The 25,184-nt window shown below is 35.4% G+C and overlaps 1 protein-coding gene across 1 annotated transcript in view; it reads left to right on the forward strand.

Moving 5' to 3' along the window:
• LOC129226321 (uncharacterized) overlaps positions 1-21,904 on the forward strand; it is a gene marked incomplete in the record, with an annotated part of 56,993 nt that extends 35,089 nt beyond the window's left edge. Inside the window, 3 exon segments of the mRNA XM_054860923.1 lie at positions 16,231-16,407; positions 18,582-18,817; positions 21,611-21,904. Of these exon segments, the coding sequence (XP_054716898.1) occupies positions 16,231-16,407; positions 18,582-18,817; positions 21,611-21,796 (599 nt within the window).
• Between the last annotated feature and the right edge of the window lie 3,280 nt (positions 21,905-25,184).

The raw sequence follows: 25,184 nt of genomic DNA on the forward strand, positions 1-25,184 counted from the left end.
GGGGTGAGGAATTCGCGTTAGCTCCGAAATTCGTTACTCGAGAAAAGCTCACTATTTAGCCATTTCGCATAAGTTAAATCACGTTGTAGCGTTGGTCCACTGTCGTTTAAAATTACACATTGAAGTAAAGTAAGCATTCTTATGTTATGTTTCATATTTCGGATGTTTATTAAATATTTGATTATAAATACTAGTACGGTTTAAGATATTTTTCCTTTTTCTTTCTTTTTTACTGATTGAGAGTTGATCTATCAACAAAATAAAAATCAATTATTCAAATACTGTAAGTTTTTGAGGTCATTCGGTAAAAATTGCTGAATGCTTTTATTTCATTTTATCAGTAGCGTAAGAAAGGAGATGGGTGTCGCGGTCCGGACCACTAGCTTGACGCTCAAAACCAATTAACTAGTTCCTACGAAACATAAGTTCCTATAAAATTAACTCCCTTTATGCAAACTAAAGTTTTTCTCTTTTGTTTTAAAGCTGTTTTTTTACCATCTAAATCAATTTTATGTATACTACAAATACATATGTCTTTATAAAATTTTAATCAAATTATGACTGCGTCTATTTACATTTTCAAGTAGCCGAGTTGCACTTGTTGAATGAAATATTCACTGTCAGGAAAGGATTAAAAAGTTGAAGGTTGAATTCCTTCAACTTTATAAATTCTATTTTTCCGCGAATATTCGTAAAAATCGTAAAAAAATGTTTGGAAAATGTTCAGTAAAGGAATGAAAGAATAAGTAACTCTTAGTAATATTCCATGCTCAAATGAGCCAATTTATTAATCTAAACCACTTTTTGAATTTTTTCGTTCAACTCTCAAACGGTGTGTATATGTATGCTTTTCATTTATTTATTTTTTATAAAAGTAGCGAATGAGCGACTACTTTTAAAAAGTAGTTTGTAGTTGCTACATTTTGAAAAAAGTAGTTGTAGCTGTAGTTCGCTGCAAAAAATAAACGAGCTGATGTGTGCATCACATGACTTCCTTTTACTCCAATTTAATGTCATTTCCCCATTATTGGCAATTTTATTGTGATTCAATTATTTACTCTCTAAATATCACCAACAGTGGCCAAACTGAAACCAAATTTAAAAAAAAAATGAAAAAAAATCTCCAAATTTGTCGCCAAGTTGGCGGCAAAACTTGGCAACCGAAAGACTGGCGATATATCGCCAAGTATCCGACAAATTATAACACAACTTGAGTTTACATCGAAATTAACAATGATTTCCCCCCAAAAAGGGGCAAAAGACCCCCCCTAGGTACATCCGAATGTAATCAAAATTAAAGGTGCACAACTAGGCCCCACTAGGAGTCCATGTACCAAATTTCAACTTTCTAGGACATACCGTTTTTGAGTTATGCGAGATACATACGTACATACGGACGTCACGAGAAAATTCGTTGTAATTAACTCGGGGGTCGTCAAAATGGATATTTCTGGTGTCTGTTCGTTCCTAGACATATATCCACGTGTTGTCGGGTCTAAAAAAAACTCAACATTCATTCGGGGGTGAGAAAAATGAAAATTAAGGCCGATTTTTGAGGGAAATTTTTTTCGCGAATACAATACTTCCTTTTTTGTAAAAGGAAGTAAAATGTAGTTTTTCCAACCGCTGTTATGAACTATATTATAAACTAAGTCAAATAAATATCTTTGTGCATAAAAAGTAAAATAAGAAATAAGAACGACAAATAGCACAAATTGCAGATTACTGCAGTAATCTGCAATTTGCTATTTGACGTTATTTCTTATTTATATTATAAACTACTTTTTTCAAAAATACTAATGCATACTCATGGAACGGATGGTCAACGACAGACTGATGCACAGTCTGGTGTCACAACATCTGATAGCCTTATATCAAAGTAGATTTAGGCGAGGCAGATGCACAATAGACAACTAACTTACTGCTTCTCGAAACATCAGTAAGAGAAGCATTTCTCAAACGAAAACATCTTGTCAGCGTATTTTTCGATATTGAAAAGCATATGACCGTACTTGGAGATATGGGATCCTCAAAACCTTGCACAAGTATGGGTTGCGAGGTAATCTACCCATCTTTCTTACCAACTTTCAAAAACAACTTCCTTTTCGTGTACGTGTCAAGTCGGTTCTGTCGGATGCCTTCATTCAAGAAGAAGGAGTACCTCAGGGAAGTGTATTAAGCGTAACTCTATTCTTAATAGCAATCAATAGCTTAATTGAACAGTTGCCTCCTGCTGTAAAAGGTACGATGTTCGTTGATGATTTTCAAATTTCTTTCTCGTCATCGAACATGAGTATCGTTGAAAGACAATTTCAAATTGCAATCATTAAAGTAGCCCAATGGACGGAAGAAAATGGCTTCACTTTCTCTGCTCAAAAAATAATCTGTATTCATTTCTGCCGTAAAAGAGGCCTTCATCCTGATCCAAATCTTTTCCTCAATAATCAACCTATAGCTGTAAAAGATCAAGGAAAATTCCTTGGTCTCAAACTTGATTTAAAAAAAAAACTTAAATTTATACCGCACATACAAGAGCTAAGAATAAAAAGGTTTATTGAAATTAAATATCCTTAAAGTGTTAGCAAATACTTCCTGGGGTGCTGATACAGAGTCTCTCTTAAGAATCTATAGGGTTCTTATACGCTCAAAACTTGATTATGGATGCCAAATTTATGGCTCTGCAGCGAAAAGCTATCTAAAAGCTCTAGATTCAATACATAATCAGGCGCTGCGCATCTGCACAGGAGCCTTCCGAACCTCACCTATAAATAGCTTTCATATTCTAGCACAGGAAAAATCACTAAACAATAGACGTCTCCAACTTTCTTTAATTTTTTACTTTAAAACAAAACCTTCCACTAATCATCCAATACATCTCCATATTTTTAATCAATCTAATGTTGTTTTATTTCTTAATCGTCCTTCGATGGTCCCATAGTTCAATGGATGACCCGAACATTCGGGATTCGAATGCATCGGGTACTATCAGACTTACAGCTACCAGATTATAAAACTGTCAACACAATAAAATAAATTGAACCATGGTCCGAAGTAAAACTTTCTATAATCAATGACTTCTCAAAATTCCCCAAACAAAGTACTGCTGATTCAGTTTATCAACAAATCTTTCATGAGATCAAAAGCAAATATTCTGGTTATAAAGACATTTTTACTGACGGATCAAAAGCAAACGATCACGTCGGCTTTTCCACAATAATTAATAGTCAGGTCACCGCAGAAAAACTAAACCCATCTTGTTCAGTATTTACCTCTGAAATTAAAGCTAAATCTGCATCTCTTAAATCAATAGCTCAATCCAACCACAAAAAATGGGTGATATACACTGACTCAAAAAGTTCAGTGGAAGTCATCACTGCAATAACAATAGCCCCCTATAGTCATTCAGTCATATCATTTGTATAAAAATCTTATTCAAAATCATTTTCATGTTCTCTTTTGTTGGATCCCTGGTCATGTGGGCATTACAGGCAATGAGGCAGCCGATGCAGCTGCCAAAACCGCAAACATCATGGTCGATGATAGTGTTCCTTTTAATGACATTAAAAACGCAATTTCTGAATGTCTTGACACGCATTGGCAGCAGGCATGGAATCTTGGAACGCTAAATAAATTACATTCGATCCAACCATCAGCTAAAGGTTTCAAATCATTACAACTTTCCAGGAGAGAACAAGTTTTTTTAACTCGTCTTCGCATCTGTCATACCAGGTTCACTCACAAATACCTCTTATGCCGTGAACCAGCTCCAACTTGTATTAAATGTAACGTCAACTAGACAGTGTTGCATATTTTATGCAACTGCCCAAATGTTAATCAAATACTTTTAAATATTTTAATGATTTTAATCCATCGTTGAAAGACTTGCTGGGGGACCCACCCCATTGCAATTTATACTTCTTCCTCCAGGAGATTGGATTCTCCTTTTTAATTTAATGTTCGTCTCACCATTATGTGATTTCGTCCTTTCCTTATTTTTCAAGATATTGTTTCATCCATTTTTCCTTATATGTCTTCAACGTTTATATGTTTTTAAGGCTGTCCTTTTTACGTCCTTTTACAAAAAAGGAAGTATTGCATTCGCGAAAAAATTTTCACTCAAAAATCGGCCTTAATTTCCATTTTGCTCGCCCTCGTATGAAAAAATTTTTTTTTCAACGCGAACACACGTGGATACATGCCTAAGAACGTATAGACACCTGAAGAATCCATTTTGACAACCTACCGAGTTAATTACAACGAGTTTTCTTGTGACGTCCGTATGTACGTATGTACGTACGTATGTGTGTATGTGTGTATGTATCTCGCATAACTCAAAAACGGTATGCCCTAGAAAGTTGAAATTTGGTACATAGACTCTAAGTTAGGTCTAATTGTGCACCTTCTCTTTTGATTGCATTCGGATGTTCCAAAGGGGGTCTTTCACACCTTTTCGGGGTAAAATCATTGTTAATTTCAATGTAAACTCAAGCGGTGCTATATTTGGCAAACACTTGGCAATATCTATCACCAAAGCTTTTGGTCGCCAAGTTTTGTCGCCAACTTAAAGATGAATTTGGTGGTTTTTTTTTTTTTTAAATCTGATTTTAATTTGACCATAGTTAGAGAGCTAACCATTGAATCACATTAAAACTGCCAATATTGCGAAAATTTATCTGTATAAAACGTTTTCTTTGCTTCAGTTCTCAACAAACTTGGGGTGAAAATATTTAAAGTGTTTCTTTGCTCACTCCGAGGCTTTAAATTGGAGTAAAAGGAAGTCATGTGATGCACACATCAGCTCGTTTCCGAAACTACTCCAGAATGAACAAATAATAGGGAGGGTGGGGCACAGTGAGACATGGGGTACAGTGAGACAAAGCTTTTTTTTACATTTTAACTTCCTTTTACAAAAAAGGAAGTATTGTATTCGCGAAAAAAATTTCACTCAAAAATCGGCCTTAATTACCATTTTTCTCACCCCCGAATGAATGTTGAGTTTTTTTTTCGACCCGATCACACGTGCATATATGCCTAGGAACGTACAGACACCCGAAATATCCATTTTGAGGACCCCCGAGTTAATTACAACGAATTTTCTCGTGACGTCCGTATGTACGTATGTATGTGCGTATGTGTGTATGTATCTCGCATAACTCAAAAGCGGTATGTCCTGGAGAGTTGAAATTTGGTATTTCTAGTGGGGTCTAGTTGTGCACCTTCCCTTTTGGTTGCATTCGGATGTTCCTAAGGGGGTCTTTTGCTCCTTTTTGGGGGAAATCTTTTTTAATTTCGATGCAAACTCAAGTTGTGTTATAATTTGTCGGAAACTTGGCGATATATCGCCAGTTTTTTGGTCGCCAAGTTTTGTCGCCAACTTGGCGACAAATGTGGCGATTGTTTTTCTTTCTTTTTTTTTTAATTTGGTTTCTATTTGTCCACTGTTGGTGATATTTAGAGAGTAAACAATTGAATCATCTTAAAATTGCCAATAATGGGGAAATGACATTAAATTGGAGAAAAAGGAAGTCATGTGATGCACACATCAGCTCGTTTAATACTAGTACTTGAAGGTTTATTCTTTTGATTTCAAAATATACTTACTTTTACTTTTTTAACGTATTCTTAAATAAAAAATAAATAATATATAACAAAAAATCGTTTGGCGCAGTATAGCCCTCAAGGGTTCTTGCGCCATAAAAACCAAACCAACCAACCAACCAACTAATGCATGCATTTTTTCTTTTGAATGATGATACATAGAATGAAATATACAAAGGGAAAATATTTTCAAAAGTTAAAAAATCTTCCTGCTTCATTTTCATGTTGGTCAACCTGCTTTGCTAGCAATATCTCTACATAGTATAAAATGAAGTGTTCAAAAAGCGTCTGTTTGTTTGAACTCGCAAAACTCGAGAACTACCCCGCCGATTTCGCTGAAATTTTCACAATTTGTTCCTTTAAGTCCTGAGAAGGTTTGCAGACCAGTTCGAAAAAAATTCGATGAATAGTTCTTTTTTTATTCCAATTTAGGCCCAATTTTCGCATAAATTCCCGAATATGTCGGTAAAAAATTACTCGCAATTAGTAATATTACACATCGTTGGAAAGGGTAGAATTTTCCGCGTTCTACGCAGTTTGTTCCAACGCTCTAACTTAATTGCGGCGGGAGTTATTTACGTTTTTAGCTCGAATTTGTTTAGGCTTAGCTGAAATTTAGGCAATACTTTCTTCATTAAATCCATCAATAAAAAGTGAAGGAAGGAATTGTCCCACAGTTTTCGTTTTGACACCATTGAAAAGAGCTACCTTTTTTACTACAGATCTAACTCGACCTATGATCGGAAGTTTAATTCTCTATCTCCATTAGAAAAAAAGTTACAAGCGAATTAAATGAAGTTCAAAAATCTGTTCTCTATTCAAGTTTTTAACCATTTTATTTTGCGTTTCCGAGGTACCGCTTTTTGAATCCATTGTTTCTATCTTTCTCATTTTCAATTCTGAAACTTATTTTATTTTGTGTTTCCATAGTTACGCTTTTTAAATCCATCTTTCTCATTTTATTTTAATTTCTTAAAAGTATTTTAATATCCGTCGTCATTGTTTGGAGTTGAAATTTCGCATGATGATTTTTTTTCTTTTATTTATGCCTGATTGTTGAATATACGTCACTTGACACAATTTTCGTTTTCAAAATAGACCGGGCAAAGCAGGGCAACGCAGCTAGTTTTTAATACAATATGATATTAGTCAATAGAAGTTTTGTAGAATGCAAAAGTCATTATAACTGGAGCTCATCAGTCTAAAACCAGCCCATTCATGCTTGCTGGTTGAAAACCGACTGAAACAGCAGCACGGAACCTTGTTATTTTTCTTTTTAACATAATCATTTATTAAATCGTTAAAATCTTACTAATATTATATATGCGAAAGTTTGTCTGTATGGATGTATGGATGTATGGATGGATGTATGGATGTTTGTTACTCTTTCACGCAAAAACTACTGAACGGATTTTGATGAAACTTTACAATAATATAGCTTACATAAAAAGTAGTCGAAAACTTTGTACTGCATAGTGAATAAAATATGACAACGTATATAAAGTACAAATTCAAAATGAAAAAAGGTTAAAAAACCAGCAAACAGCTGTTTCGGCACTCTAAAATACAAGTGCCATCATCAGTGCAATTAAAAACGAAGACAGGTTCAACCCGACTAAAACACAGTCGAGGCGAACATTGGAATGAGAGACGAGTTGTAAAAGATATGAGAGCAGTACCGGAAACGATGACGTCAAGGTTACGTCAGAACTACAGAGGACAGTTGCACACAGGAGAAAACGTCACGGACAAAAAATAAATCAAATAACAGACTTCCAAACATTAGGAAAAGGGGGAGTGCTAGACAAATCATTGACGATTAAATTAGCATTTTTCCATATGTAATATGACTCCCAAAAATCTAAATCATGAATGGACGAACACTCGTGAATAACTTTGGCGGAAGAAAAAATAAAATTATGGCCACAAGACCAACAATGTTGAGCAATAGAGGAGCGTTTGAGATCCTGTTTTTTGACGTAGTTTTCGTGTTCTTTTATCCGGAATTTGAGGGATCGTCGAGTCTGCCCAATGTAGGCCAATTTGCACTGGCAGGAAACACTATAAATGCCCCATTTGTCAAGGTTTTGAACAGGGTGTTTAAGCTGTGAAAATTTTAATTTATTAACAGGAGAAAAAGTGACGGAAAAATGAAACTTTTTTAAGATTTTGGCAATTTGTAGACTGATTTTAGGAAAAAAGGGTAAGACAACGGAACTCGAATAGTTCACAGGAGCAAGTGTTTGATTTTTGTTAGCTGAGCTACATAGCTTCTTATAAATGGTGTCAATAATATCTGATGTGAAACCCCGATCAACCGCAATACCTCGTAGGTAATTCAATTCTGATGAAAGTAAATTGGAATTTGAACAAATGGCTAAAGCACGGTAAATAAAAGATCTAAAAGCAGCCAGTTTTTGTTTAGGAGGGTGAACGGATAACTTGTGGGGGGGAAGAGAAACAGCAAAGGGTTTACGGAAAACAGTAGTTGTAAACATATTGTTATGACGAGTGATGGACACATCAAGAAAAGAAAGATGATTTCCAGATTCCAATTCAACAGTAAATTGAATATGTGGGTCAATAGTATTTAGGATGGATAAAAGGTTATCAAGGTCACTGACAGACGAGTCCAAAAGCACAAAAATGTCGTCAACGTACCTGACGTAAAAATCAAATTGTATAATTTTAAATAATTTAAGTTCGAAATAGTGCATGTACAAATCACTTAGAATTGGACTCAAAGGGTTGCCCATAGCAAGACCTTCAGTCATACGGAAAAAATTACCGTCGAAAACAAACGTGTTTAGTTTTAAGCAAGAACGTGTTAAATTGCATAATTCATTGATCTCAAAATCGGAAAAGTGATGTTTAGTTAATCTCATTTTAAGGCAGTCTAACGCACCTTCAACAGGCACGTTAGTGAAGAGTGATTTCACATCAAAAGAGGCCATTCTATGGTTATTTAGCTGAAAAATTCGAAGTTTGCGAACAAAGTCAAGAGAATTCCGAACAGTAAAACAATTGCTGGAAAGAAGAGGTGAAAAAAACGGAAACTAAAAATTTGGCCAATTTGTAAGAAGCACTACCAATGTTAGAAACAATGGGACGGAGAGGAATGAGTGGTTTATGCACTTTAGGCAAAGCGTAGAATCTGGAACATTGTGCAACAGAAGGAATCAAGCGTTTTTTGTGAAAATCTGGAATCAACGGAGATGACTTAATGGCGTTACTGATAGTTTTTAATTCTTTACCACAAGGATCTTGTTTGATTTTTTCATATGGCCCGTCTAAAATGAAGTTATTGCATTTGTTGATATAATCTTTTTTGTTTAGAACAACAATTTGGCCCCCCTTATCAGCGTTTGTAATGACTAAATCAGAGTTAGCACATAAATCTCTTACGGTACGAGTTACATTATATAGCTTGTTGTTATGGAACTGTGAATTGAAGTTGATGTTGTTAGAAATGAGATGACGGATTGAATCCTTCTGTGTGGAAGTTAAAGCACTAAATTTCAAGGCCTTTTTGACCGGAGCAATTAAAAGAGGAAACGACGGTTTAGATGGGGCCGCAAAATTACTATTGAATTTTAAAGCATTAACTTGAACAGAATTTAAGGAAATATCTGAAAGATTGACGACAGCATTAACATTAACTTTTGGTAAGTTATAAGATGTAAGATTAGAAGAAACTTTACGTAAACTGGTTAACTTTTTATTAAGTACTGATTTGTGTTTGTTTGAATAAAAAGCAGCTCTCTGCCAAGACCTCCTGTCAAAAAATTCAAAATGACGACTGGAATTAGCAACACCTAAATGTAAATCAAAAAGCTCCTGCTCAATCATTGCAACTTTGTGTCGCGTATCTTGGATGACAGCTCTTAACAGAGCCAATTTAAAGTTGAACAAAGTTTTATCAATTCTCGTTGACCGAGATAAATTGCACTCAAGTGAAATAAAATTAGGAATAACTCGTCTCCTTTTACATTCACACAAAAAGGATAAATGATCTAAAAATTTAAATTTCTTAACCCGTAGGTTACAAAACCTATTAATGTCAGACATGATTAAAATCAAGGACAGAAACAAACAGAAGAAAGGAATGGAAAAATGGAATCCACTTACGACCAAAAGCCCGTTGAAGCTAGTGAATACATAAAAAGTAGTCGAAAACTTTGTACTGCATAGTGAATAAAATATGACAACGTATATAAAGTACAAATTCAAAATGAAAAAAGGTTAAAAAACCAGCAAACAGCTGTTTCGGCACTCTAAAATACAAGTGCCATCATCAGTGCAATTAAAAACGAAGACAGGTTCAACCCGACTAAAACAGTCTTGTTTTAGTGTTAGCACAATGTTCCAGATTCTACGCTTTGCCTAAAGTGCATAAACCACTCATTCCTCTCCGTCCCATTGTTTCTAACATTGGTAGTGCTTCTTACAAATTGGCCAAATTTTTAGTTTCCGTTTTTTCACCTCTTCTTTCCAGCAATTGTTTTACAGTTCGGAATTCTCTTGACTTTGTTCGCAAACTTCGAATTTTTCAGCTAAATAACCATAGAATGGCCTCTTTTGATGTGAAATCACTCTTCACTAACGTGCCTGTTGAAGGTGCGTTAGACTGCCTTAAAATGAGATTAACTAAACATCACTTTTCCGATTTTGAGATCAATGAATTATGCAATTTAACACGTTCTTGCTTAAAACTAAACACGTTTGTTTTCGACGGTAATTTTTTCCGTATGACTGAAGGTCTTGCTATGGGCAACCCTTTGAGTCCAATTCTAAGTGATTTGTACATGCACTATTTCGAACTTAAATTATTTAAAATTATACAATTTGATTTTTACGTCAGGTACGTTGACGACATTTTTGTGCTTTTGGACTCGTCTGTCAGTGACCTTGATAACCTTTTATCCATCCTAAATACTATTGACCCACATATTCAATTTACTGTTGAATTGGAATCTGGAAATCATCTTTCTTTTCTTGATGTGTCCATCACTCGTCATAACAATATGTTTACAACTACTGTTTTCCGTAAACCCTTTGCTGTTTCTCTTCCCCCCCACAAGTTATCCGTTCACCCTCCTAAACAAAAACTGGCTGCTTTTAGATCTTTTATTTACCGTGCTTTAGCCATTTGTTCAAATTCCAATTTACTTTCATCAGAATTCAATTACCTACGAGGTATTGCGGTTGATCGGGGTTTCACATCAGATATTATTGACACCATTTATAAGAAGCTATGTAGCTCAGCTAACAAAAATCAAACACTTGCTCCTGTGAACTATTCGAGTTCCGTTGTCTTACCCTTTTTTCCTAAAATCAGTCTACAAATTGCCAAAATCTTAAAAAAGTTTCATTTTTCCGTCACTTTTTCTCCTGTTAATAAATTAAAATTTTCACAGCTTAAACACCCTGTTCAAAACCTTGACAAATGGGGCATTTATAGTGTTTCCTGCCAGTGCAAATTGGCCTACATTGGGCAGACTCGACGATCCCTCAAATTCCGGATAAAAGAACACGAAAACTACGTCAAAAAACAGGATCTCAAACGCTCCTCTATTGCTCAACATTGTTGGTCTTGTGGCCATAATTTTATTTTTTCTTCCGCCAAAGTTATTCACGAGTGTTCGTCCATTCATGATTTAGATTTTTGGGAGTCATATTACATATGGAAAAATGCTAATTTAATCGTCAATGATTTGTCTAGCACTCCCCCTTTTCCTAATGTTTGGAAGTCTGTTATTTGATTTATTTTTTGTCCGTGACGTTTTCTCCTGTGTGCAACTGTCCTCTGTAGTTCTGACGTAACCTTGACGTCATCGTTTCCGGTACTGCTCTCATATCTTTTACAACTCGTCTCTCATTCCAATGTTCGCCTCGACTGTGTTTTAGTCGGGTTGAACCTGTCTTCGTTTTTAATTGCACTGATGATGGCACTTGTATTTTAGAGTGCCGAAACAGCTGTTTGCTGGTTTTTTAACCTTTTTTCATTTTGAATTTGTACTTTATATACGTTGTCATATTTTATTCACTATGCAGTACAAAGTTTTCGACTACTTTTTATGTAAGCTATATTATTGTAAAGTTTCATCAAAATCCGTTCAGTAGTTTTTGCGTGAAAGAGTAACAAACATCCATACATCCATCCATACATCCATACATCCATACAGACAAACTTTCGCATATATAATATTAGTAAGATTTTAACGATTTAATAAATTATTATGTTAAAAAGAAAAATAACAAGGTTCCGTGCTGCTGTTTCAGTCGGTTTTCAACCAGCAAGCATGAATGGGCTGGTTTTAGACTGATGAGCTCCAGTTATAATGACTTTTGCATTCTACAAAACTTCTATTGACTAATATCATATTGTATTAAAAACTAGCTGCGTTGCCCTGCTTTGCCCGGTCTATTTTGAAAACGAAAATTGTGTCAAGTGACGTATATTCAACAATCAGGCATAAATAAAAGAAAAAAAATCATCATGCGAAATTTCAACTCCAAACAATGACGACGGATATTAAAATACTTTTAAGAAATTAAAATAAAATGAGAAAGATGGATTTAAAAAGCGTAACTATGGAAACACAAAATAAAATAAGTTTCAGAATTGAAAATGAGAAAGATAGAAACAATGGATTCAAAAAGCGGTACCTCGGAAACGCAAAATAAAATGGTTAAAAACTTGAATAGAGAACAGATTTTTGAACTTCATTTAATTCGCTTGTAACTTTTTTTCTAATGGAGATAGAGAATTAAACTTCCGATCATAGGTCGAGTTAGATCTGTAGTAAAAAAGGTAGCTCTTTTCAATGGTGTCAAAACGAAAACTGTGGGACAATTCCTTCCTTCACTTTTTATTGATGGATTTAATGAAGAAAGTATTGCCTAAATTTCAGCTAAGCCTAAACAAATTCGAGCTAAAAACGTAAATAACTCCCGCCGCAATTAAGTTAGAGCGTTGGAACAAACTGCGTAGAACGCGGAAAATTCTACCCTTTCCAACGATGTGTAATATTACTAATTGCGAGTAATTTTTTACCGACATATTCGGGAATTTATGCGAAAATTGGGCCTAAATTGGAATAAAAAAAGAACTATTCATCGAATTTTTTTCGAACTGGTCTGCAAACCTTCTCAGGACTTAAAGGAACAAATTGTGAAAATTTCAGCGAAATCGGCGGGGTAGTTCTCGAGTTTTGCGAGTTCAAACAAACAGACGCTTTTTGAACACTTCATTTTATACTATGTAGAGATATTGCTAGCAAAGCAGGTTGACCAACATGAAAATGAAGCAGGAAGATTTTTTAACTTTTGAAAATATTTTCCCTTTGTATATTTCATTCTATGTATCATCATTCAAAAGAAAAAATGCATGCATTAGTTGGTTGGTTGGTTGGTTTGGTTTTTATGGCGCAAGAACCCTTGAGGGCTATACTGCGCCAAACGATTTTTTGTTATATATTATTTATTTTTTATTTAAGAATACGTTAAAAAAGTAAAAGTAAGTATATTTTGAAATCAAAAGAATAAACCTTCAAGTACTAGTATTAAACGAGCTGATGTGTGCATCACATGACTTCCTTTTTCTCCAATTTAATGTCATTTCCCCATTATTGGCAATTTTAAGATGATTCAATTGTTTACTCTCTAAATATCACCAACAGTGGACAAATAGAAACCAAATTAAAAAAAAAGAAAGAAAAACAATCGCCACATTTGTCGCCAAGTTGGCGACAAAACTTGGCGACCAAAAAACTGGCGATATATCGCCAAGTTTCCGACAAATTATAACACAACTTGAGTTTGCATCGAAATTAAAAAAGATTTCCCCCAAAAAGGAGCAAAAGACCCCCTTAGGAACATCCGAATGCAACCAAAAGGGAAGGTGCACAACTAGACCCCACTAGAAATACCAAATTTCAACTCTCCAGGACATACCGCTTTTGAGTTATGCGAGATACATACACACATACGCACATACATACGTACATACGGACGTCACGAGAAAATTCGTTGTAATTAACTCGGGGGTCCTCAAAATGGATATTTCGGGTGTCTGTACGTTCCTAGGCATATATGCACGTGTGATCGGGTCGAAAAAAAAACTCAACATTCATTCGGGGGTGAGAAAAATGGTAATTAAGGCCGATTTTTGAGTGAAATTTTTTTCGCGAATACAATACTTCCTTTTTTGTAAAAGGAAGTTAAAATGTAAAAAAAAGCTTTGTCTCACTGTACCCCATGTCTCACTGTGCCCCACCCTCCCTATTATTTGTTCATTCTGGAGTAGTTTCGGAAACGAGCTGATGTGTGCATCACATGACTTCCTTTTACTCCAATTTAAAGCCTCGGAGTGAGCAAAGAAACACTTTAAATATTTTCACCCCAAGTTTGTTGAGAACTGAAGCAAAGAAAACGTTTTATACAGATAAATTTTCGCAATATTGGCAGTTTTAATGTGATTCAATGGTTAACTCTCTAACTATGGTCAAATTAAAATCAGATTTAAAAAAAAAAAAAACCCACCAAATTCATCTTTAAGTTGGCGACAAAACTTGGCGACCAAAAGCTTTGGTGATAGATATTGCCAAGTGTTTGCCAAATATAGCACCGCTTGAGTTTACATTGAAATTAACAATGATTTTACCCCGAAAAGGTGTTTTTTAACCTTTTTTCATTTTGAATTTGTACTTTATATACGTTGTCATATTTTATTCAATAATATAGCTTATCCATCAGAATAACACATAGGGTAGTTTTCGTCCCGTTATGGGGGGCAAAACCCCCTTAGGGGGGCAATAAAACACAATTTTTGTATAAATTCTCTAATATTGGGATGAAAAAATACTTGCACATATTTACATTATATGTCCATCGAAAGCTCTGATTTTTCTGCTGAAGATGGCACCTGTTCGAAATTTCTAAGTAGAATAAAAAACGAGTTATGAGCTTTTTAGATCCATGTTCAAAAGCTTTCCCCAACTCAATACAGTATTTAGTGTATCATCTCAACTCCCTGTCGATAGCGACAATTGTTGTATTGCTGACTTTCTTTGCTTTTCGTGATTGTTCAAGGCTTTTCTCAAGTCAAATCTTGAAGTAAGATTTTTTCACAAGATTGGCAAATAATACATGATTTGGCTGATGATTTTTCATTTAAACGGAACTTTAATGTAATTAATGGTTTTTATTATTATTTATGCTGATTGAACACTTACTCATTATCCAATCAACCAGCAGATCGCCAAAATTTTTGCAGAAAGATTTCCGTAGCTGATGCATTTGGCAGTTTTTTCAACGTTGCTGTTTTTGAAGCCGAAGACTACGTCATAATGTTTCTCAGCTTTCACCATGTAAACAAAATATCGCCAATCAAAAGATTTTCAAAAGACTTTTTTTACTGTATTAAATAATCCAGCAACTAAATTAGGCAAATCCATAAACAGCACAAAAACTTCCATTAATTTTCCTTTTTGCACAATTTCAAACAATCACCAAATTTTATTACTTATTTCGGTAACATTTCGGATGAAACTGTTTAGCGCCATTTTATGGTGACCAAAAATATCTCAGCATCTGGCGACGATATCTCTGTAACGAAAATTAATATATCGTTTTACAAAGTAAGGAAAGAATGGGGGAGCATCATCGAAGGTATCCCGAAACGACTTTCGCAAATTCGGTAAAATCGCACCAAGAGCCACAATGATTAAAATTTCCCGAAATAACTAAAGCAAGTATAAGGGGATTACGAGCGCAGCTACTTTTTTTTAATCACTTCGTACTTCATTAGCCATACAGAGAAGGTTTTAGACTCCATGTTAAAAAAAAAGTATCAACAGATTAATCTTTTTAAACATGAGAAGACTAATTTCATGTTTTTTAAATTTGTGTATATGCTTAAATATAGTGCTTTCGTTTCTAAATCAATACTACTTTGTTCTTTATACTTATTGCTATTTTAGTTTTATGGGTAAGGAAGAAACTCGATTTTTAATCACGTCAAAAAGATGTGTTTTAAATTCTTTCACTTAAAACAGAAAACAAAAGCAAGTAACGATTTTTTCTAATAATTATTACTGACCCAGGCAACGCCGGGTATTTTTGCTAGTGACTATCATAAAGAGGGTCATGAATTGTTGATTACAATCAAATGAATTGTCGCTGTTATTGTGGTACATAAGTGAGACAGTCTTTGCATAGGCGCCCATATGGGGGAAGGGACAAATGGGGGCAAGAAATTAGAACTTCCTTGCTTTTAGTACTTTTTCCTTTGCAAAAATATAAAAACATTTTTTCTCCAGTCATTAATGAATAAGGTATTAAAACTGTCAAATTTTAATAATACTAATATGCACTGAAATCGGATTCCGTGGAGAAAATATCCTGGGAGACCGTGGAGGGGGAGGAATATCTAAGCCCCCTTTTAAATTTCGCACATGGGCGCCCACGAGTCTTTGCTGTGGTAAGATGGTGTTTCTTGTTGTCTTGTAAGTCTATTGATAGTGCTTTCTTTTATCATATTCAGTGTGCAATCAATATTCAAGGTACTTTTTACAAAGCAGTTATTATGTTTGTGTCAAATAATACTTTCTGCAAACTTATTTGTTTCAGAAAATTCAAAAAATGAATCTGATACTAATGACTCAGCATCTATAGTCAAAGTGGCGGCAGATGTAAAAAACAACAGCATTTCATTCAAAATTTACACCAGTGGAAACGTTGATACGATTTTCGGGAAGTACAGCGAAATTCTTGCACCCGTCGAAGAAAGAATTCAGTGGCAATTTGGTGAGTAATAATGCAGAGCATTTTTGACCAGTCAAGGAACCCCGTAACATTTGAATAGGCCACGACTGTTGAACCTTCTATTCTGCTTTTGAATTTATGATTTGTCTTATGGTGTGTATCGATTATAAAATTATTTCAATGGAGTAGTTATTCAGTAATACTTAATAAAATTCTAAACTACTGGGCTTATATATTTTTCTTTTTTCTTTTCTTTTTTTTTTACGCAGTCGGGTGTTTTGTTTTTATTTAATAATTATTTTTTATTTTACCCTTTTTAGTTAATTTTCATTGACTTATTATGATTATGTTGTTACATATGGCTTTATTCAGAAGGATATTAATCCATTTAAAAGGCAGCCAAGAAAAGGAAAAAAAATACAATAAAAAATTGAACATACAACAAAAGTAACAATTTAAAATAAAAAAGAAATGTAAATTAAAAGATTTCACAATTGTAGCAGAAATAAAAGGGCCGTTTCCATTTACACTTTCAACATCGGAAAAAACCTGCTATTCACCGCATTTCGGTTATTTGCGGGGTTTATGTGGAATCTTTCTACTCCTGCTAGCTTCTGGAGTGAAAGCGGTGTTTTTACCCAGAATGCATTACGCGAAACAAGTTCGTCTACTACCCGCTAAGGATGCTGTGTAAAAACCGCTTTCTCTGGTACAATGGGAGAACTCTTTTTACATGGAAACAGAAAATTTTTCAACTGGTTTTTTTGTGGAGCCAGAGCGGGGATTTCTTCGGGGTCTGACTGACCGCGCAGACGAGCTTTCTTGGTATAAGTAAGTTAATGAAGCGTAAGTCAATAAAGCTTTCCGAGTAAATTTTGTTTTTGATCAGTTGGGTCAAGTTTCGAGCAGGAGAGGAGATGAGTAGAATTCATGTTGCCGGAACCGCAAATCAGAGAGGCATTAGATGTTAATATACCTATCTTGTGGAGGTGCTCAGCCAGGCAATCATGACCTGTAGAGAGCCTAAAAAGGGCCACAGCTTCCGCTCGAGGTTTATCACAGTAAGTCCTCCACATCTCTTGAATTTCGGCCCAAAGTTTGCCGTTAGAGTTGGTTTTGTTTATGGCCGTAAATTGGTCGTAAGTTGGGAGGCAATGTTACTCGCGTCCGTGACATCCTTAATTCACACGTGTCTCCCGCGTGGTGCTAAATGAGTAACGAAGATGGCTATGCGGCCCCTCAACTATCTATCTACTATGAAGGAATCGCCTTATAGTCATAATAAAAGAAAGTTTTTCTTTTATTATGACTATAAGACGGTAAATTTCGCAATCTTGTCCTTTTATTGAGAAAGTTTATATCGTGAGGATTGATAAGTAACTTGCGGTGGTCTAAACTACTGATTATTAGTCCCTCTAGGGACCTTTCTTGGCTTAAAGCTACATGTGCTTGACCTTTAGAAAAAAAAGTGCGCGAACTTAAGTCGCGGAAAAGTCGTCAGACAAATCTTTCTCCCAAAACTAAAAAAAAAACCGTCAAGAGAGTACACGTCGCGAAACTCAGTCGTCTGAATCACGACAAAAGCAAATGCAACATGTTAGAGATGAAAATCGAATTAGCAGTCTTAGCAAACAAAACATTCCGGCAGTGAAAACGCTACTTGCATTTGTCGCACGCTGTGTAGCACACAGGTAGCGTGCAACACGATCCATAACTGACAATATGGCGACTGATTGTTGATTTGGTGAATTTTTTATTAATGTCATGTGCTTAGTGACACTGCCAAAGTTAAGACAAATCGATTGACGAAAGATTTGTCTAAATCGGTCAAGGAGTTTAGCCTGTGCAACGCCACATAGGAACAAGCATACATACATAGACTCATAAACACATTACCCTCCTTTGCGTCGCGCACGCGTAGTCGAGTAAAAATAAGTTTTATACATTTTTATCAAATCTTTCTCTGTTTGTGTGTGTGTTTGTGGCAGGGAATGGATTTTAATCTGATTGGGAGAGCCAAGTGAATATTAGGTAGAGATGTTCTGACTCAGCTCACTTTTCTTCTCGTCAGCCCTGCCTGTGTCCCCATATTTACTATGAAATAAATGAAATGATAATATAATTACGAAACCTAATGAGCTGAAGTTTTGAACAACTGTACAAGATATATATATATATATCGAACTTTCGTTTTAATCCGATTAATTTTTTTCCAGGAGGCATTGGGCCTTATGAAGTGAAGAATTTGACAGCCAGCGGCAAGTATAGCTTCCAGTTTAAATTATCGGAATCTGATGACTGGTCAAAGACCTACACCTGTGTCATGCTGCCCGATATGCCACAGGTCTTATTTATAGGTCTTAGCGATGATGCTCTCAAAATAGAATGGTTCAGATCACGGGACAATATTATGCGAGAAACAATCGACAAGCACGAACTATCATACTATGCAGTAAGCTCTGTTCATTTTTTGAAACGTAAAATAGAAAAATTTATTTATAGAATTGCATAGTAATTTCTTTCCCTATAGGCATAAACTTGTTAGATATTATGATTTATGTTCCAAAACGTGCTAACGATAAAAACTTTCTTGCGAAAATTGTGTACATTTCTTTAAAATAATTAGCAAGATATGGGTGTTTTTCTAGTGGGGTAAGGTTTTTAAACTTAGAGAAATGTTGAATGTATAAAATTTTAGCCATATTCATTTGTTTATTTAGAGAACTGTAAAAGTATGTTGGAGTAAATTGAAACATGGGGTAAACGGAAGCAAACTCTTTTACCACTTGAGGTAGTTATTGAAATTAACCTTTTGGGTGTGAGTAAAAACTAGACAACGTAAAGAAGACATTTTGAGAATTCTGCGTAGGGACGCTCCAATGGGAGGTCACGGAAGGTCACTGTGACGTTCCAAACATATCCTTTTTCGGCAAACTTTGTCTGAAGATTCATCAAAATTTGGAGTTCCATTTGGCAGAATTTAGAGTTCTATTCGGCAAATTGGAGTTTCCGCCCTCAAAAAAATTTAACTTCGAGGCGCCGCTGGATCCACGTGTTTCCAAACGGTTCTGTAGGGGTCATCATTGCTTGAAGATGACATTGAAAAAAACATCGTTTTTTAGAGTTTGGTGGGCTTGTATTCTCCTCTCCAGCAGGTCAACAAATATGAAGTAACTGGTTTAAACTAGTTTTACTTGTCTTGTTGGAGGTTTCTAAAAAGTTTAGCTGTGAATTTCACCTTTCCATTTATCTTTCATATGCAATTTAGGTTTAGGAAACAGCAAAGTTTTATACTCATTCTATTTTTTTGTAAGTTTACATTTCGATGTAAATTACTCTTTCATGTTTATGTTGTATATCTTAAAAGCATAATTTAATTTTCGGAACTATATTTTAAAAATGATTTCTAATTGCACTTGAAGAATTCAGTGGGTAGCACGAAACCTGTGGGAAGCAGACTAGTACTGTTGTTGGTGTAGTGTAGAACGTTTAAAGCCTCTGAAATGGTTGTGTGTACTGCGATTATCTCATCTCTACCAAACTCATGGAGAAAGAAACCACTGTTTACATTTATCCCTGTACATCGATTACGTGCCTCTATCAAACTCATTGAGAAAGGAACCACTACTTACATTTGCCCCTGAATACGATAATTTCCCTCTATCAAACTCATGAATAAAGTAACCACTGTTTACATTTACCCCTGTACTGTTGTAAATGTATTTCAAAATATTCGTAAGAAGGATATAACGGATAAAGATAAAGGAAGATAAAGAGGGATCACACACACACACACACACACATTCATAAAGAGGGAGATATCTGTGATTATTTCCTTCTACTAAACTCATGAAGAAAGAAACAACTGTTTACATTTACCCCTACTCACTTGGGTAAAAAGAAACACGCTGGGGTAAATGTAAGCATGAGTCATAAAATAAAATTTTTCATGTGCAGTTACTCTCAGAGAGTGTAGTCTTGGACACAAATGCCCAAAACTTTATCTCTCAATCCATCAGAAAGAAAGGTTAACCTGAAGTTGAAGCATTAAAGTTCTGTTTTCACTCACTCAAACTGATCTTTTATGGTTTGGATCTTTCAAATGTATTGAAATCCTAAAAATTAATTTTGATATAGTGTTTTTTTTTCAACAGCATTAGTATTTCGTATTCTAATTGTATTTTAATAGAAGCATTCTTAAATTTAGCTTAACGAAAATATCATTAAAATTTTTAAAAAGTTGAGAATTTGCTGTTTGAAAAGGCAAACTGAAAATTTTCGCATGTGAGAGCTTAACAAATGGATGAAAATGAGGGAACCTTTTTCTGAGTCAGGAACTTTGTGTAGAAGTCTATATTCTTCTCTTAGTACAATCACTCCTCATCGAAAGAAAAATTGCATTGAGATATCTTTTTTAAATTCAAAATCGGAGGAATTTTTAGACATGAAGGGAGGAATACACGAGAAGTGTGTGTGTAAGTCGGTATTCATCTCTATGAAGCCAGTTTTAAACAGAATTTTTAAATTATGAAAATTTAAAAAAAAAATACTAAAATATCAGTGTTTAATGAGGCGTCTGGTTTAGTCTCACTGACATAATAATTTCATTCTTGAAAGCAGAGTGATAATATAATACAACGATTATAGAGCAAATATTCTCAGCAATGAAAAAGCTTCCATAATGCAATGGTAAAAACTCTTTCTTGGTTTACAGACAGCCGAGGTTCGAGCCCCGACGCGATGGCGAGTTTTTGCGTTGAAGTTCATGCTACTTATGGCATTATTCACCAGCCGATTCGAACCCTTGTCAGACAGATTTGATATTCAAACATGCGGGTGAATATGACCGTTATAATTGGCTTGTAAGAGTTCATGACAATACTTGCTGAAATTCTAATCCTCAATAGCGCCAAATGAAATAAAACTTCAAAAGTTTAAGGCATGAGACATCTTTATCACTGGCGTTCTTATCACGGGTGGCTCCCGGGGTATTAATTGTGGGGTAACACCCCCACCCTCGACAAAAAATTATGTTTAATTATAAACATGTAGTTACTAAAATTTGCAGAAACATCTCATTTGCACGTTTTTAGTGTAACGAAAGTTTAAATTAAAATACAAGAAAAATAATAAATGATTTTTGGCAAAATTTTCCCTACTCCCCCCCCCCACCTTTTCCAGATTGACGCTACCGTGTTTATTCCTACAATTTCTCTGATAGTCTAATTGAATTTATTTTTTCCAGATAAGTCAAGTTCAAGGAAATTATTTCGAAAAGAGGGATTGTGCCGTGACTGTCGAAATTCCTAAATGCAGTGGATCCAGTTATACGATCACACCGTTATTTAAAGGATCGTATTACGAAATACGCGTACGAGCGCATACTTCAGCGGGCTACGGAGAGCCTTACTATTTCATAATATACCCTTGAAATAAGGAAATTGAGCATGAGAATGCATTTTGGAAAGTTCGAAGCTATTTCATTTTTCTTGCTAATGTTTTTATATGTAAACTGCTTTTGAAAACATTAAACTTTACTTATGCCAAAATATCTTTTTTTTTATCTTTGTCATTTTTTTACAGGCAGAAAAAATGCAGCAAATGTACTTTATTAAGAAATTACAATTACTAAAAAACTTAAAAAAATCCATCGGATCACGTAGTGAAGTTTACATTTTATTAGATTTAAAAGTATTATTTACAAGTATATATGGTATGGATACAACTTATAGATATGAAAATAGTGTGTGCAAAGCAAAAATTAAAGTGCCATTCACTGGCAAGAGTTATTGCCAAATGTCCAATGTGGACTGAACTTCATGATGAAAGATGGGAATGAAATTAAGGCTTGTATGGTGTGTGGTCGCCTCTAGTGTGATATGTAGTCGCCTCTAGTGTGATGTGTGGCTACCTCTGACAGATAGACAGCATGCACAACGAGTATACATGCTGTTCATAAGAGAGTTAAGGGGTGCTTGTGGAAGACTCTCCCACTCATCCAACAGAGCAATTTTTAACTGCTGAATGGTTCTGAGAGGGGGTTGGTGCATTGCAATGACTCTCCCAAGAGCACCCTAAACATGTTCATTAGGGTTAATCTCAGGAGATTTGGCTGGCCAATCCATTCGATGAACATCTTCACTTTCCAGATCTTACTCCTCAAACACCGACAGCCCTATGTGGTCGGGATTGTCGTTCATAAAAACGAATTTAGGAGCAACAGCACACCTGAAAAGACGCACTTAGGGTTGTAGAATCTCTTGCCTGTACCTCTGTTCATTCACAGAACCAGTGTCAAACACATGGAGTGGTGTGCGGGTATCTTGCATGATCCCTGCCCACACTATCAATCCTCTAACAGCATAATGGTCGTTTTCCATGATGTTACTGGGATGAATATATGAATATACATATGGGTCTCAAGTTCCCTCCATATGTGTATTCGCCGAGAAACAGGTGTGGACAGAATATGGACTCATCTGTAAAAAGTACATTAGCCCAGTAAAGCTATGTCCTGTGTTGGTGCTCTCTGCACCATTGTAGAAGCTTTCTTTTGTGGGAGGGAGTGAGTAGGATGCAAATGGCGGGCTTTCTGGCATACAACCCTCTTTTACCGAGCTTCCTGGCAACTGTCTTCCTTGAAACTAATGTTCCTGTGGCAGCAGCTGGGTCCCAAGACAGTTGTGTCGTTGTTGACGTCCTCTGGCGCTTGGCTGTAAGTAACAAATACTGATCTATATTGAGCGTTGTTGTTCTCAGAAAACCTTGTCCTGGTCTTCTGGACACTGTCCACTGTTTTTAAACTGACTCTACAAATTCGAAGCAACGCTTGGAGTCACCCCAATTCCTATTGGGCCTGTCCTGCCTCAAGTCTACCTACAATTCTCCACCTCATACCTTCGCCTAAACGATGATGTTCACTCACTTCACCAAAAAATCAACAAAATTATTCAAGAAGCACAATATCTGAGTTGTGCTTCGTTACTGTGTTGCAGAGTGGAATGAGCGGAGAAGCTAAACTGCTGTTTTTTGTACCTCCTGCTACCTTAGCAACGCCCAGAAGAATACGTAAACTCATTTCAGCAACACCAGCGCCATAGTGCTATTACATGGCAACCAACTGTCCAGGTTTTATGTGATATTTTCCGAGAAATGTGTGAAAATGCGTTCCATCTCTTACTTTTGTCCACTAGTGTACATCCATTCATATAATCTTAATTATTAGAAGTGTTTGTCATTGATCAGTTAGATATTATATTTTGTTACTTAAATTTTGAATTGCACAAATTGGATGCTTAATTCAACTGAACTTTACTGCTTTCCGGTATATAACAGCTTTTATTCCATAAACGAAGCATCGAAATCTCACTCGTGAAACCAACAAAGCTATTATATAAAATACTAGTCATCCTCGGTGACTGGATGGCTCACCTTATTGCACGATTCTCTTTTTATGCCATTAAATATTTTACGCCAAGATTGCCGCTGCTTAGGTAAAAATGGCAGCAGCATAAAATTATTTCAATAAATATCTACATCACTGTGCATTTTATAAAATTTATTTTATCCATCTATATCTGCATCTACCTAATACCATATCTCTTTCTGTTTCTACGTCTATCATCTATCTACCTTTCTGTTTATTTATTTCGCTATAATTTTTCCATCTATACCTTGTACTAATATATAGATAAATATACAGAAATAGGTTGGTAGAGAGATAGATACAGGGTGTCCAGCGGAAGACTTAATGAAAATTTTGAAAAAAATTCAAAATTAAATACCTTAAAAACAAGGGACGATATTAGAATAAAATAAACGTTACGTTTATTGTGAAACCCATAAAAATCAAGTACAGGAACTTGGAAATTAGTTTTAAAAATGCCAATAGGTGACGCTGCACGCTGTAATTGCAATAGGAGGTCTCATAAATCGTGCTGCGAAGGGGTTGGACGAACCTCGGACAGGCTAAACTACTGCTGAAATGCCTAACCCCTTTGCAGCACTATTTATGGGGAACTTCTATTGCAATTACAGCGTGCAGCGCTACCTGTTGGCATTTGTTTTAAAAATAATTTTCAAGTTCCTGCACATGATGTTTATAGGTTTCACAATAAACATACTGTTTATTTTTTTCCAATATCGTCCTTCGTTTTCGAAATAGTTAATTTTGATTTTTTTTTTTTAAATTTTCATTGAGTCTTTTGCTGGACACCCTGTATCTATCTCTCTGCCCACGTATCTCTGTATATTTATCTATATATCTCTATAAGAGTGAAAATCCCAGCAGATGCATGCTAACATCCCAGAAAACTAATAGATGTGTCCATTTCCGCAGGTGAACAGGATGTTTGCCTTTCCATACAATCCGTAGTTTGACAGTTCATGTTGGAACATTGCCTTACTTGGGCAATTACATGTTGCTCTCTCTGGGAAATCAGGAAATGAGGTGAATCAATTTGTTTCAAAAATCCCGTCAAAACGATACAAAAAACGGTGTTTACCATGATGTTAAAAATTAACAGTACCTGCATAATATTTATTTGAGAATAATATTTTTTCAACCCGAACGAGGTCGAGGCGTGCCACTAGTTAAGTATTTTTTATTTGCTTTTTTAATTAAATAACTAAATTTTTCGGCACTTTTTTTTTTCGTTATGATTACGCCCAACCTTTAAGGAAATCACGCTCTTAGGGACGAGCTACATAGGTTGAGAACCGCTGACCTAAATTATTCAAAGAACCTGAGATACATGGATACTAGAGGTAAACAAACTTTCTGAGTATGATCCACAATAATATTGACTACATTCCTACAG

Source organism: Uloborus diversus, chromosome 7, assembly GCF_026930045.1.
Source record: "Uloborus diversus isolate 005 chromosome 7, Udiv.v.3.1, whole genome shotgun sequence".
Taxonomy (NCBI): domain Eukaryota; kingdom Metazoa; phylum Arthropoda; class Arachnida; order Araneae; family Uloboridae; genus Uloborus; species Uloborus diversus.